The 14,228-nt window shown below is 39.4% G+C and overlaps 1 protein-coding gene and 1 long non-coding RNA gene across 2 annotated transcripts; both read left to right on the top strand.

Annotated features, from left to right (window-relative positions):
• The first annotated feature begins 12,321 nt into the window (after positions 1 to 12,321).
• LOC122027713 (superoxide dismutase [Cu-Zn]-like) lies at positions 12,322 to 12,841 on the top strand. The gene is made up of 3 exons (XM_042586712.1): positions 12,322 to 12,406; positions 12,540 to 12,641; positions 12,746 to 12,841. The coding sequence occupies exons 1-3, from the start codon at positions 12,331 to 12,333 to the stop codon at positions 12,799 to 12,801; spliced, it is 234 nt and encodes a 77-aa protein (XP_042442646.1). The 5' UTR covers positions 12,322 to 12,330; the 3' UTR covers positions 12,802 to 12,841.
• A 193-nt stretch (positions 12,842 to 13,034) lies between these two features.
• On the top strand, positions 13,035 to 13,512 carry LOC122027714. The gene is made up of 4 exons (XR_006124505.1): positions 13,035 to 13,048; positions 13,128 to 13,174; positions 13,295 to 13,369; positions 13,450 to 13,512. It is a non-coding gene; the product is annotated as an uncharacterized LOC122027714 (long non-coding RNA).
• Positions 13,513 to 14,228: the final 716 nt, after the last annotated feature.

Below are 14,228 nucleotides of genomic sequence, written 5' to 3'. Positions count from 1 at the left end.
ATAACTTCGAATATAATCCTGATCGATTATGCTGTTATGATAGTTTAAAGTCTTCGGTTCCCCCCATGAAGACCCGTCTGAGTTACTTCATGAGGTTTCCTGATCGACTATGTTCTGTGATGGTTTAAAGTCTCCGGTTTCTCCCATGAAGACCCGTCTGAGTTGCTTCATGAGATTTCCCGATCGACTATGTTCTGTGATAGTTTAAAGTCTCCGGTTCCTCCCATGAAGACCCGTCCGAGTTGCTTCATGAGATTTCCCGATCGACTATGTTCTGTGATAGTTTAAAGTCTCCGGTTCCACCCATGAAAACCCGTCCGAGTTACTTCATGAGATTTCGCGATCGACTATGTTCTTTAATAGTTTAAAGTCTCTGGTTCCTCCCATGAAGAGCCGTCCGAGTTACTTCATGAGATTTCCCGATCGACTATGTTCTGTGATAGTTTAAAGTCTTCGGTTCCTCCCATGAAGACCCGTCCGAGTTACTTCATGAGATTTCCCGATCGACTATGTTCTGTGATAGTTTAAAGTCTCCGGTTCCTCTCATGAAGACCCGTCCGAGTTACTTCATGAGATTTCCCGATCGACTATGTTTTGTGATAGTTTAAAGTCTCCGGTTCCACCTATGAAGACCCGTCTGAGTTACTTCATGAGATTTCCCGATCGACTATGTTCTGTGATAGTTTAAAGTCTTCGGTTCCTCCCATGAAGACCCATCCGAGTTACTTCATGAGATTTCCCGATCGACTATGTTCTGTGATAGTTTAAAGTCTCCGGTTCCTCCCATGAAGACCCGTCCGAGTTACTTCATGAGATTTTCAATCGACTATGTTCTATGATAGTTTAAAGTCTCCGGTTCCTCCCATGAAGACCCGTCCGAGTTACTTCATGAGATTTCCCGATCGACTATGTTCTGTGATAGTTTAAAGTCTCCGGTTCCTCCCATGAAGACCCATCTGAGTTACTTCATGAGATTTCCCGATCGACTATGTTCTGTGATAGTTTAAAGTCTTCGGTTCCTCCCATGAAGACCCGTCCAAGTACTTCATGAGATTTCCCGATCGACTATGTTCTGTGATAGTTTAAAGTCTCCAGTTCCTCCCATGAAGACCCGTCCGAGTTACTTCATGAGATTTCCCGATCGACTATGTTCTGTGATAGTTTAAAGTCTCCGGTTCCTCTCATGAAGACCCATCCGAGTTACTTCATGAGATTTCCCGATCGACTATGTTCTGTGATAGTTTAAAGTCTCTGGTTCCTCCCATGAAGACCTGTCCGAGTTACTTCATGAGATTTCCCGATCGACTATGTTTAGATGCAAAAAACTGTAATGCTTGCACTGACCTTGTAATGGTTTATTGCTTCTGAGTTTTTCACTGCAAGAAAAACGTCATTCAACAACACTCAAACGACAACGGTTTTATACCAAACCGTTGTCTTTTTGCCTTTTAACAACGGTTTTAACAAAAACTATTGTATTTTAGTAATTTTTTTGGCCTATGACAATGGTTTTAAAAAACCGTTGTCAATTTATGTTTTTTTGGGGATACAACAATGATTTTTAAAGGGTATGACAACAGTTTTTTAAAACTGTTGTCTATGTGCGCTTTTTTGGGATTACGACAACGGTTTTTAAAAACCGTTGTCTATTAAGTGTTGTTAAATGCAATTGTTTTTTCTTTCGCCACTTTTTCTCCTTCGTCATTTGTCTGTTTTACGCCTTGTTTTTTTCTGTCTCTTTCCCAAAACCCTACTCTTCGCCGACTCCTCCTCACCGCCCTCTTCGTCGCCTCCCTCCTCACCACCCTCTTCATCGCCTTCTTCGCCGCCTCCCTCCTCACCGCCCTCTTCGCCTCCTCCCTCCTCACCACCCTCTTCGCTGCCTCCTTCCTCGCCGCCCTCTTCGTCGCCTCAACTTTCGGCCTCGCCACCTCCTCCTCGCGGCCTCTACTTTCAGCCATCTTCACCGCCTCCTCCTCCTCAAGCCTCGACCTTTCTCGTCCTCCTCCTCCTCCTACTCCTCGTCTTCCTCTTTCTCCTCTCTCTGGGGTTGATTCGCTTCGGAAATGGCGGCATCACTCCAGTCGGCAGTGTTCCTCTCAAATCGTATTGATCCGCACAGGCGTCTCTTTGCATCCCCTGCGAGATCTCTTCCAGGTTTTTTTCGCCTCTTTTACGAATCAGATAACTATTACTGATTTGGGATATGAAGATATGACGATTGTTCCTTTGGCACTCAGGAACGAAAGGAAGCATCTCCGGTAGAATTCCTAATGTAAACTTGTTAGAGTCAGCGTAGAAGAAATTGGTGGCATAAAAGGACATTTTGGACCGATAAATGCTATGGCTTTCAACCCTGATTGGAGAAAGTTTGAATTCCTGCTCAGCTTTAACGGAATAATCAATTCTCATTGCCCTTCTGAATGATCTAAAATTCAAAATAAAATTTTTCCACTGAAGTTTAAATTGATTTCTCAATTTTTTGATTGGCGTTTCTGCATTTCATTTATCCTAGCCCGCTGTATGTATTCTTGTATTTTTTTTTTCATATTTTGTTTTATTCACGAAATAGTACTCTAAACACTTGATTTTCGATGTATAGCTGATGAAATTGGGTTTATTGTATTCTTAGTGGCTATAGAAAACGAGTAATCTTTCAGTAATTAATTACAAAATTTGCATATTGTATTGCTGTTCTCTTTTTCCCCCCTTTGGTTAGCACCTTTGATTATTGACCCTTAACAACATTCTGGTCATTGATTGGGATCGATTGAGATGTACGTTTTTGTTTCTGATTGAGCATCTAACCATGGACCAGTGCATTTGATAACCAAAGCACATATGATTTTGTTAGTCTTTTTAATTGAAATATATAGGAAAAGTGGTGGTACATGTATAATTACATTCGGTTGGGATATTTTTTCCTTATAAATATTGATCATGTCTTAAGGTTAAAGAGATAGTACGCTGACTCTAATAGATGATTTATTGACTGGTGGAAGATTTCTTAAACTTAGAATGAAATTTTCTTAAACTTGTTAGATCCGATGGAAGGATCTCCGGTAGGCTCAGTGGAAGGAATTTGATCACAAATGCCGTTGCAGTTGAGTGTTGTTTCGTTCTTACTCGTCCTTGTAAATCGATATAATATGTCTCGTTATTTACTTACATTTCTGTCTCTTCTCTTGCATGGGTTAGACGAAGGCCAATACTCCTACAAGTTCCACCGACTCTAAACCTGGGTAAGTTTCTTCTCTTATGCAGTGTTGTTTCTTGACAATTGATTTTTTTTGGAAATTGCAAAGGATTTCTCATGTTGAGTTGTTATTTTCTAAATTCATTTGTGGATTGGAAGAGACGTAGGACAGGGAGTTGTTACTCATTATAATCTTGGCCCAATCTGGAACATTGTGTTTATAATAGCATCCACTGTCTAGTGTTTCCATGTCCCTTTTCCTTGTTGAAACTTTTATCCAGCAGGGCGCTAGTATTTTCTAACTCATATAAACATTTATTTGTTGAAGCTTCTGCTATTGTCAGAATTCTTGTTGATCAAAATCAGTGGTATTTTGGTGCAAGTTACTCCAAGTATCTGTTGTCAGATTTATAAAGTGTTCTTATAATGTTGAAAGAAAAATTTATAATGTGGACGTAGGAAGTTTCAGAATATTTACTGAACTAGGGTGGAATCTGGAATTTAATTAAATGCATCATCATGTAGAGATGCTGATAAAGTGGACATGATTAGTCAGATCAGTAGAGCTTCTGGTGTGTACAATCGTTGTATGTCATATCTTAATTTGCCAACTTTATACTTATAAAATGTAAGATGGAGTATGCGCCAAAGGATGATATGTTTGCTTGTTTGTTGCTTTAGGCTTGTGAAGGGCATAAAGATATTGTTGCTTTACATTTGATTTCATCATGCCAGAAGTTTTTATTGTATGAACATGGAACATTAAAGTCCTTGAATGGCTAAGCACGCCAATGAATATTAAATTCTACAACAATTTTTGCAGTGTGATTGGTCCAATTGTTTTTGGACACAACAAAAACAACTAATGATCAACTAATGCTCTTCACTCTTCAGTCCTTACTAAAATGATTAAGATATTCTAAAGTTAGATTTCAGCCTGATGAAGAATATTCTTTGTGACTGTACAATAGTGCAAGCAGAGCAATTAAATGTGCTAGTTGTTGTAAGATTTTTACTGAAAATGTGTGATAATACATATAGTTTGTCAGGAGTAGGTTTATTTGCTAAAATCACTCATTTTACAATTTAACAACATTTAGGAAGTGCATTTCTCGGTGCTCTAGCATTATGTTTAGGCAAACTTATGGAATTAATTTCTATTTTTTTATCTAATAGAAGTGTTAAGTAATTATCTTTACAACCTTTTATTCTTGGACTTTCGTTTACAAAGCCGGTTAGCAATAAAGCTTATCAAGTGTTTAATTCTTTTAGTATTTATTTCTTGATTGACCATAAGTTATGATGTAGGTTATTGAGGATATGTCTATACAAGTCAATGTACCTGCTCTAGCAATGGAAGAGGTAAAAATATCTTTTGGAGTTGTATTTTAGTTTATGGTAAAAACAGTTTCGAGTCACTGAAATACAATGGTTTTGCAGGTTGCTCCATTGGCCGTCTCAGATGCGACTATGCTCGCCCCTGAGGAGATTTTTCATGGAAAAGGAAACATCAAAGAAGAGGCAGAGTTAACAAAAGAAGAGAGGAAAAGGAGACGGGCCAACCAGAAAAGAAGATTTCGAAGATTGAAAGGTATCCTTTATTCGCTTATATTTATGGTTCTGCTTATTTTCATGCTTGTCTACAATCTGTGCATAATGGTCAAAAAAATTAGTGGCGAACTTGTGACAGACATGATCCACCACTTAGAATTACATAGTTCTTGTGCACAGGATTGTATAATTTCATTCTGCTCTTTTTAGGTGTCCTCAAGAGTATTGGGAAGAATGCCGACAAGCTAAAAAAATGAAGAGACTTTAACAAATTAAGGAGCACTAGGAGCTGCAATCCCTCCTTTTCACCGACATCTAAGTAGAAAATCTTGTGTTATATTATTCTACCTTTGTTTTAATAGTGTTATCATTTTGTTGGTTGCTTATGAAATTTTGTTGGTTGCTTATGAAATTTCTTCAGAATGTTATAAATATTACTTTTGAATGTTAGAAAATTGTATATTAAATTTTATTTTGAAATTTAGTATTTTGAATGATTTATAATATTGGAAAATTGTGTATTAATTTTTTTTTATTTTTTTTCTAAAAAAGATAACGGTTTTTCACCGTTGTCGTAGATAGTTTAAAACTGTTGTTGAAGACCCTGTTATTAAAGGTAGACGCTCAAAGACAACGGTGAAAAACTGTTGTCTTTGAAGGAAAAGACAATAGTTTTTCACCGTTGTAAAAAATGTTGTCTTTGCCTTTAAAGACAACGGTTAAAAACTGTTGTCTTTGGCCACCCCTTTTAACAACACGGCCTTTAACAACAGTTCAAAATGGCCTACGACAACGGTGAAAAATCGTTGTTGTTTGACTTTTTTCTTGTAGTGTTTCTTAAGGAAATTGGATAGGTCCTTCCTTAAGACTCCCAGTTGTTGATCACTTGAATAGACTATAAAAGTTCGGCCAATGGTTGTCGAACTGTTTGAATCACATTTATTTATTGGGCGATGTTTATCTTGCATCGTATCTTTTGAAAGAAATAGAATACATGCTACAAGCATATTTGTCTCCAGTTTGCTGGGAATTTCGCTTCAACTGATCTGGATTTCTTCTTCCAGATATACTTTTGAATAATAAGATCTAGTTAGGTTCGGTAAGGCTGTAAGTGATTTGCACTCCAGGGACGCTCCAGAATTCTTCCTTCGACATCCTGAAGATAATATGAACCCGATGTGAGTTTCTCTATTACTTTGTAAGGTCCTCCCCATTGTGGTGCTAACTTGCTAACATCTCCAATGGGTTTAACACACTTCCATACCAGATCTCCCACTTGGAAAAATCTCGGGATAACTCTTCTATTATAATTTTGCCTCATTCGTTGTCGATACGAGGTGAGTCGGGCTGCAGCCTTGTCTCTAGTTTCTTCTATCAAGTCTAGCTCCATGAGTCGTCGACCAGCATTGTCTTCATCATATAGTCATTTTCTATCAGATTCTATTCCCACTTCGATGGGAATTATTGCTTCTCTTCCATAAACTAATTGGAAAGGAGTAATTTATGTTGCTTCTCAAGGGGTAGTACGATAGGCCCAAAGAACACTAGGTAGTTCATCTACCCAGCTACCTCCAACATGATCCAGTTTGGTTTTTAAGCCCCTTATCATTTCTCTATTCGTTACCTCTGCTTGACCATTGCTTTGCGGATACACCACAGAAGTGAATGCTTGAATAATGCCATAACTATTGCACCAGTCTAGGATTCTATCTCCTTGAAATTGCCTTCAATTATCAAAAACTAACTTATGAGGAATACTGAATCTGCATATGATATTTTTCCACAGGAATTTAATAACTGCATCTTCAGTAATTCGAGCAAGTGGTTCCACTTCTACCCATTTAGAGAAGTAGTCTACTGCTACTAATAAAAACCTTCTTTGTGTAGCTGCCATAGGAAACGAGCCTACTATATCCATGCCCCATTGATCGAAGGGGCATGAGACTATAGAGGTCCTCAATAACTGTGTAGGATGATGCAAAATATTTTGATGTTTCTGACAAGAAATACAAGCTCTTATCAATTTGTTGGCATCCTCGTGTAGAGTAGGCTAGAAATATCCTGCTAATAAAATTTTGCGAGCCAAGGATCTTCCTCCTATATGACTACCACATGAACCTTGATGAACCTCCTGTAAAATAAATTATATGTCTTCTGTGCTAACACACTTTAGCAAAGGTCTAGAGAAAGCTCTCTTATATAACTGCTCCCCTATCATAGTATACTGAGCAGCTCTCTTCTTAAATATCCTTGCCTGTTTTGCATCTCTGGGAAGAATGTCTTGCTGTAAATATAATATAATTTGTGCCCTCTAGTCGCCTTGTATTTCTACGTCAGCTTGTCTTTCAATACAAGATATTAACAGGGTTTGTTCCACTGGTCGATCCAAATTCCATGGTGTTACAACAGAGGCCAACTTAGCCAATTCATCTGCTACCTGATTTTCAGACCAAGGAAGCTTTTGTATATTTACTTCTTGAAACTGGGACTTCAACTTGTCAAATGCCTCAGCATATAACTTGAGCCTGTCATTATTAATTTTGAAGTTACCTGATAGTTGTTGGGCTGCTAATTGAGAATCAGAATAGATGAGGACCCGAGCTGCTCCTATATGACGAGCGGCTTGCAATCCAGCTATCAATGCTTCATATTCTGCCTCATTGTTAGTAGCTCTATAATTCAACCTGATGGAAAGTTGGAGTCTGTCCTCTCTTGGAGATATAAGAAGAACACCAATTCCGCTACCTTGTCTGGTTGGGGAGACATCCACATAAACTTTCCAAATATTTTCTTCCTAGGGGCCTTGAACTTCTATAATGAAATCTTCTAAAGCTTGTGCCTTGATGGTCGATCGAGGTTGATACTGTATGTCATATTCACCAAGTTCAGTCGTCCATTTGATCAGCCGGCCTGATGCCTCTGGGTTGAGTAGCACCCGTCAGAGCGTACTGTTGGTCAATACAACGATTTCATGTGCTAAGAAATATGGGCGCAACCTACGAGCAGTCAACACTAACGCATAAGCCAACTTTTCTAGTGTAGTGTATCTACACTCAGTTCCTTTTAATAAATGGCTGGAAAAATTTACAGGTTGTTGCTCTTTCCCTTCCTGCCTAACTAATACAGAACCTACAACATTCTCGTTAGCTGACAAATACACCCAGAGGGTCTCTCCTACTATAGGCTTAGCTAATACAGGAAGGGTAGACAAGTAATCTTTTAACTCTTGGAAGGCTTTATCACATTCCTCGTTCCACTAAAATTTATTTGCCTTCCAGAGTATTTTAAAGAAGTGGAAGCTACGATCGGCCGACCTGGAAATGAACCTAGACAAGGCTGTAATTCGGCCAGTAAGTCTTTGCGCTTCCCTCATGTTGCGCGGCGACTCCATGTTCTGAAGTGACTTGACTTTGCTCGGGTTGGCCTCTATTCCCCGCTCGGACACCATATATCCTAGGAAGTTTCCCCCTTTTGCTCCGAATAAACATTTGCTAAGGTTCAGCTTGAGCCCATATTGTCTCAATGTCTTGCAGGTCTCCTCTACATCCCTGCACAGATCAGCAGCTTGAAGAGACTTAATTAAGATATCATCGACATATACTTCCATATTTCTTCCAATCTTCTTCTGGAAGACCTTATTCATAAGCCTCTAATAAGTGGCTCCTGCATTTTTTAGTCCAAAGGGCATAACATTATAACAATAAGTTCCTTCAGATGTTATGAAACTGACCTTTTCTTGATCCTCCTTAGCTAGGGGGACCTGATGATAGCCCTAATAAGCGTCTAGCATAGAGATGTACTCACACCCAGCAGTGGAGTCTACCAGTTGATCGATCCTGGGTAACAGATAATAATCTTTTGGACAAGCCTTGTTGAGATCCCGGAAATCAATGCATACTCGCCATTTGTTTTCTGGCTTAGAGACTAGAACCACATTAGCTAGCTAGCTAGGAAATTGTACCTCCCTGATGTAACCAGCCTCCATGAGTTTAGTTATTTCTTCCTTGATGATTTGGTTCTGCTCCGCGCTAAAATTTCTTTTTCTTTGCATGACCGACCGGTCATCTGGGAAGACATGTAAAGAATGCTCCATGACTGCAGGAGAAACGCCCGAGACCTCTTTGGGCGTCCAGGCAAACACATCATTATTCTTCTTCAGGCATTGCACCAGTTCATCTTTCAGAGTGGGATCAAGATCAGCCGCAATATATGTAGTAGCTTCAGGTCGACCGGTCTAAATATGGACTTCTTCCTTTTCTTCATAAACCAGAACAGGCGGCTTCTCCTGAATGACATTGACTTCCATTCTATGAATCTTTTGGGCAACATTAGCTTCAGTCCGAACAATCTCTACATAACATTTTCGAGCTGTCTTCTGATCACCTCGCACTTCCCCGACCTAGTCATCAACGAGAAACTTAATTTTTTGACAGAAAGTAGAAACGACCGCCCTAAACTCGTTTAGGGCCGGTCGACCCAGTATCACATTATAAGAGGATGGGGCATCCACCACCATAAAATAAGATCTTCTTGTTCTCATCAGAGGCTCCTCCCCCAGAGATATGACCAACTTTATTTGACCGAGCGGTTGTACTTCATTGCCCATGAATCCATATAAAGGAGTTACCATCTGTTGAAGTTCACTCGGGTCGATTTGTAATTGATCGAAAGCCTTCTTGAATATAATATTGACAGAACTGCCCGTGTCTATAAAGGTACGAGAAATAGTATAGTTGGCTATCACGACTTTGATTATTAATGCATCATCATAGGGTATTTCTACCCCCGCAAGATCTCTAGGTCCAAAACTTATCTCAGGACCAGCTGCTCGTTCCATGCTGCACCCTACAGCATGAATCTCCAGTCTTTGGGCATGTGCTTTCCTGGCCCTATTAGAATCCCCATCATTGGGCCCGCTAGCAATCATATTGATATTACCCCGGGCGACATTACTCCTATTTTTTTCTTGTCGGGTTGTCATGGCTTCAGATGGAGTCTTCTCAAACACCTGGCTTGTTCCGGCTGGGGTAGGCAATGCATCCTACCGAGGCTCGACCGGACAATATTCCAATTTGAGTGGACTTTGCTGTCTAGGGTACTGCTGCCGATAATAATTCTGCCTTAGGTAGCGTTCCCTGTTTGCCCTTTTATTTCTCAAAACAAAACAGTCTTCAGTATGATGACTTCTAGTTTTATGATAAGTGCACCATCTTCTCGGTGCCTCTGGCTGTATCTCCACGTGTTGTACCGTCTGTGGACGATATTCTGGCTGACGATGAGGTGGATGAATCGCTCGAGGCCCCCTTGGTGGAGGAACCGGGGCAGGAGCTTTCTCCTTAACCGGAGTGGGAGAAGAAGTAATGCCCTCCTTTCTGCGCGCGGCTTGAGCTTCTTCCACATTAATAAATTCAATGGCACGTTCAATTAAGGAATCAAAATTGGTAGGAGGGTTTCTCACCAGATCTTTGAAGAAATCATTATCATTTAAACCTTGAGAAAAAACGCTTACTAAGATTTCAGTAGTAGCATTGGGTACATCGATAGCTACCTGATTGAATCTTGTGATATAGGCTCGGATGGACTCTTTAGTTGCTTGCTTAATTGAGAATAAACTCCAAGGAGTCTTATGATACCTCTTGTTACTGGAAAAGTGATGTAGAAAGACTTTCTTGAAGTCCTTAAATTTTCTAATAGATTTTTCTGGCAATCTTTTGAACCAACGTTGTGCGGCTCCTCCGAGTGTAGTAAGAAACATCCGACATTTCACCCCATCAGAGAATTGTTATAATAATGCTACATTCTCAAATTTCAATAGATGATCCTCTGGATCTGTAGTCCCAGTGTACTCACCGATTTGAAGATTTTGATACCGCTTGGGAAGCGAGTTATCCAGTACACTTTGAGAGAAGGGAGAGATGACTTTCTCTGGTGAGCTATCGCTAGCTATCATTTTAATCTTATGATTTTCTCTATCTGGTGCTTTGCCAGAAGATTCTTGAAACACAGGCCTTCGTCCTCCCTATTCCATGGGAGTACGAAGAAAGGCCCGTGGACGCCTTGTCGAAGAAATTGTAGCTGGAGGAAAATATGCATGTTCTTCCTCTTCTAGTTCTTTTCCCTTCCGGTGCTCAATAGTTGAGATTGCCAGATTATGAGCTACTGGCAGAGTAGCTCCAGTATGAGCTTGAAGTTGTTGTTGTTGTTGTTGCAAAGCCTTTTGTACATGAGAATTAATGAGAAAATCCAGATCCTCACGGCTAATGGTGAGTAGATTTGATTTTCCAGCCTCTTCCATCTTGTAGTCTCAGATTCAGGTGAATTTCCCATAGACGGCGCCAAATTTGATCCTGTCTGAGAAGCTTGACAAAACGGAGAGCCGGGAGAAAAAACCTACTGCTGGTGAAGAATAATACCTATGAAACGCCGATCCGAGAAACCCAAAGCGGATACAAGAACACTACAACAAAAACCCTCATAGACATCGGTGGAACAACAACAGTTTTAAGTAAAAACCGATGTCTTTGAGTATTTTACACCGGTTTTTCCAAAAATCGGTGTCTATGAGCGCAGATTTTCGCTCATAGACATCGGTTTTTTAGCCGATGTCTATGAGCGCCCTTTTTTTCGTTAATAGACACCGATTTTAACAACGATTTTTTAAAACCCGATGTCTATGAACCAAAATAAAATAATATAATTTTTCCACCAATACTTAGCCAAAATTTACAACACTTCACTCTTCCCTCCAAACCTAAACCTATATCGCGCCGTCCACCGTATACCGTCGCAACGCCGCCACCACTTTCCTCCTCGCCTCATCTCCCTCTTCCCCTTCCTAGATCTACGAAAGATGGCATCTTTTTCATGGATGGAGGAGGATGTGCTACGGTGCTGCGGTAGCAAGCATTTCGCCAAGGAGCTCGCCTCCACCTCTCCGTTTTCCGACCTCCACCACGCAATTCAGTCCGCCCACGGGGTCTGGTTCAATAAGGTCGCACTTTTGACCTCTTCTTCTACCTCTTTCTCTTTTTCAGTGTTTCTTTTTTATTCTTCCTTCCAACCTCACCACCTTTCTTCTTCCATAATTCTATCTTTATATTTGCTTTTGTTTTCTTTAATCTGAATCTCTTATTTTTGCCCCGTTGTTGTTTTGGTGCTCGATCATCTGGTAAATCTCATTTCTTTTTTTCCTTTAATCCATTTATCAAAGGTATACTTTCCGATCTGAAATTTGTCTTCCATCGTATTGTTGTTTTGTTTTCGATCCTTAGGTTTTATCTCTTTTTTTTTTTCTCGATTTTAACTTATGCGGCTGCTTTGATTTGATTTGGTGAAGAAAAAGTGGAGTTTTATACTGAGATTTGATGGGTTCTCTGTCTATGATGGAGAGAGAGCTGATTTCGTCTCAAGTTTGATGGTATTTGTTTAGCGTTTAGTCTGGCGATTGTTGAGTTGCTTTTCTTTTTGTATCTGGAAGATGAGATCAATTATTTCTCATCTAGTGGCGATGCTACTTATTTTGAGACATTTAATGATGTCTTTAACCGTGTGTTTGATGTCTGCTGTGTAGAACACCTAAGGAAATGGTGAAGGCTGTTGCTATCTTGGGTAACAGTGAGGGTGTTAAGGGCACAATTTACTTCGTCCAGGAAGGAGATGGTGAGAAATCTCTTGAAATACTACTTGTGGAATGCTAAATTCCTTTCAGATTTAGGGTTTCAACTTCAACCATTTTGATTTTTCTGTGAATTTGTGATCCGATCTGATTTTGGGATGTAAATCTCTGTGATAGGTCCAACCACCGTCACCGGATCCATCACTGGCCTCAAGCCTGGGATTCATGGCTTCCATGTGCATGCTCTTGGAGACACCACCAATGGATGCATGTCAACTAGTAAAATTATTTACCTTTTCCTTCATGGTGATCTACTGAGTTGCAAGTTTCTGATTGAAAGGATTAAATTACTGATTATGTACTCATGCTCTTGTATACTGCAGGGCCTCATTTTAATCCTGCTGGAAAGGAACATGGTGCTCCTGAAGATGAAAACTGACATGCTGGTGATCTAGGCAATGCCACTGCTGGCGAGGATGGTAAGTTGCTTTATCATCAGCTCATGATGTTACTTTTGTTATCTATTTTTACCCATATTTACTATAACACTTTTTCTCGTAAAAAAAAAAAAAAATCAAACTATGGCTTGATCAACATTTTTTACTGCTTCTCAGGATACTGATTGGTTGCAAGTTCAGTGGTACTATTCCTGTTGAACTAGGAAATCTATCGCAGCTCCAGACCTTGTTAGGATGTAATTTCCACTGTCTTACTATTTTTGCTAGCTGAGGAACAGGAGTCTAATGATTCAAACCTGTGTCACAGATCATTAAATGCAAACCATTTTACTGGTAGAATACCTGCATCCCTGGGTATGCTTGCCGACCTCGTATGGCTAGACCTGGCAAACAATCACCTCAGTTTTCCATGCATGATCAAATAAAAAACTTATGCGGTGAAGAATTAATGATGATGAAATATGTTCTTATCAGACACTTGAACAAGAATCATCTCTCAGGTCCAATTCCACTGAGCCTTTTCAGCTCTAGCATGAATGTTAAACATATGTAAGATATATCAGCTCTATTGCCACCTGAAGCTTCCTTGTAATAGGCTCTCTGCATACTAACTTGTTGTTTGCATTCAGACTGCTTGACAGCAATAACCTTTCTGGGGTTATTCCAGAATCAATTGGACTTCTTCAGAAACTCAAAGTTTTGTGAGTGCTTGCTATTAATTTCCATTTCATCAAACTGTTTGTTTATATCTTTCTTGCGCTTTTCTTAGATGGCTAGACCGCAATAATATACTATACTCAAACTATTTATATCAAACTGTTTGTAAGTTTTAGATAGATTGCAGAGAGAACTTGAAATACTATACTTGATTACCTTACAAATTTCACTAATATTTTCTCTATATTTTGGTCATTCTCTCAGTATTCCTAATCTAAATTAGGTTGTATTTATACACTTTGCTATTACACTTTACTATCTGTATCAGGATCTTGGTCAATTATCCCATCAATTTAATGATTATCAATATTGAGGTAAAGTGTGGTAAAGGATTCTACTTGGGTGAGGAATTGACATGTCTTATCTGTATAAATGGTGGTTTTCTTTTTCAATTTTATTTGTGCAATTATGTGACATTTGTTTTTATTTGGAAATTTGTCATAGTATTTGTTCTGAAGTATGTGAAGATCAAAGGTTATTTGTTACTTCTTCCATTGATATTCTGATTTTCTTTTGATGCCTTGGAGTTGGATAAATATTATTCCTTTTGCTTTGATTCTGTTTAATTTTTACCAAGATTGTAGTTATATCTAAGAGGTCAAGGAATATGCAGGCCAAGGTTCTAGGTGCTCTCTAGCCCACATTTTGCACCTCCTTTGAGCTGGAGCATTGTTTTTTTTTGGAAGAATTC

This window comes from Zingiber officinale, chromosome 10A (assembly GCF_018446385.1).
Source record: "Zingiber officinale cultivar Zhangliang chromosome 10A, Zo_v1.1, whole genome shotgun sequence".
NCBI lineage: Eukaryota > Viridiplantae > Streptophyta > Magnoliopsida > Zingiberales > Zingiberaceae > Zingiber > Zingiber officinale.
This window is presented reverse-complemented; position numbering and strand designations above follow the sequence as displayed.

Bases quoted from the DNA above. Each gene is read 5' to 3' on its own strand.
- LOC122027713 (XM_042586712.1), top strand. From the start codon at position 12,331: ATGGTGAAGGCTGTTGCTATCTTGGGTAACAGTGAGGGTGTTAAGGGC. The intron at 12,407-12,539 runs GTGAGAAATCTC...TCTCTGTGATAG, and splicing joins CTTCGTCCAGGAAGGAGATG to GTCCAACCACCGTCACCGGA. The intron at 12,642-12,745 runs GTAAAATTATTT...TGTATACTGCAG, and splicing joins CAATGGATGCATGTCAACTA to GGCCTCATTTTAATCCTGCT.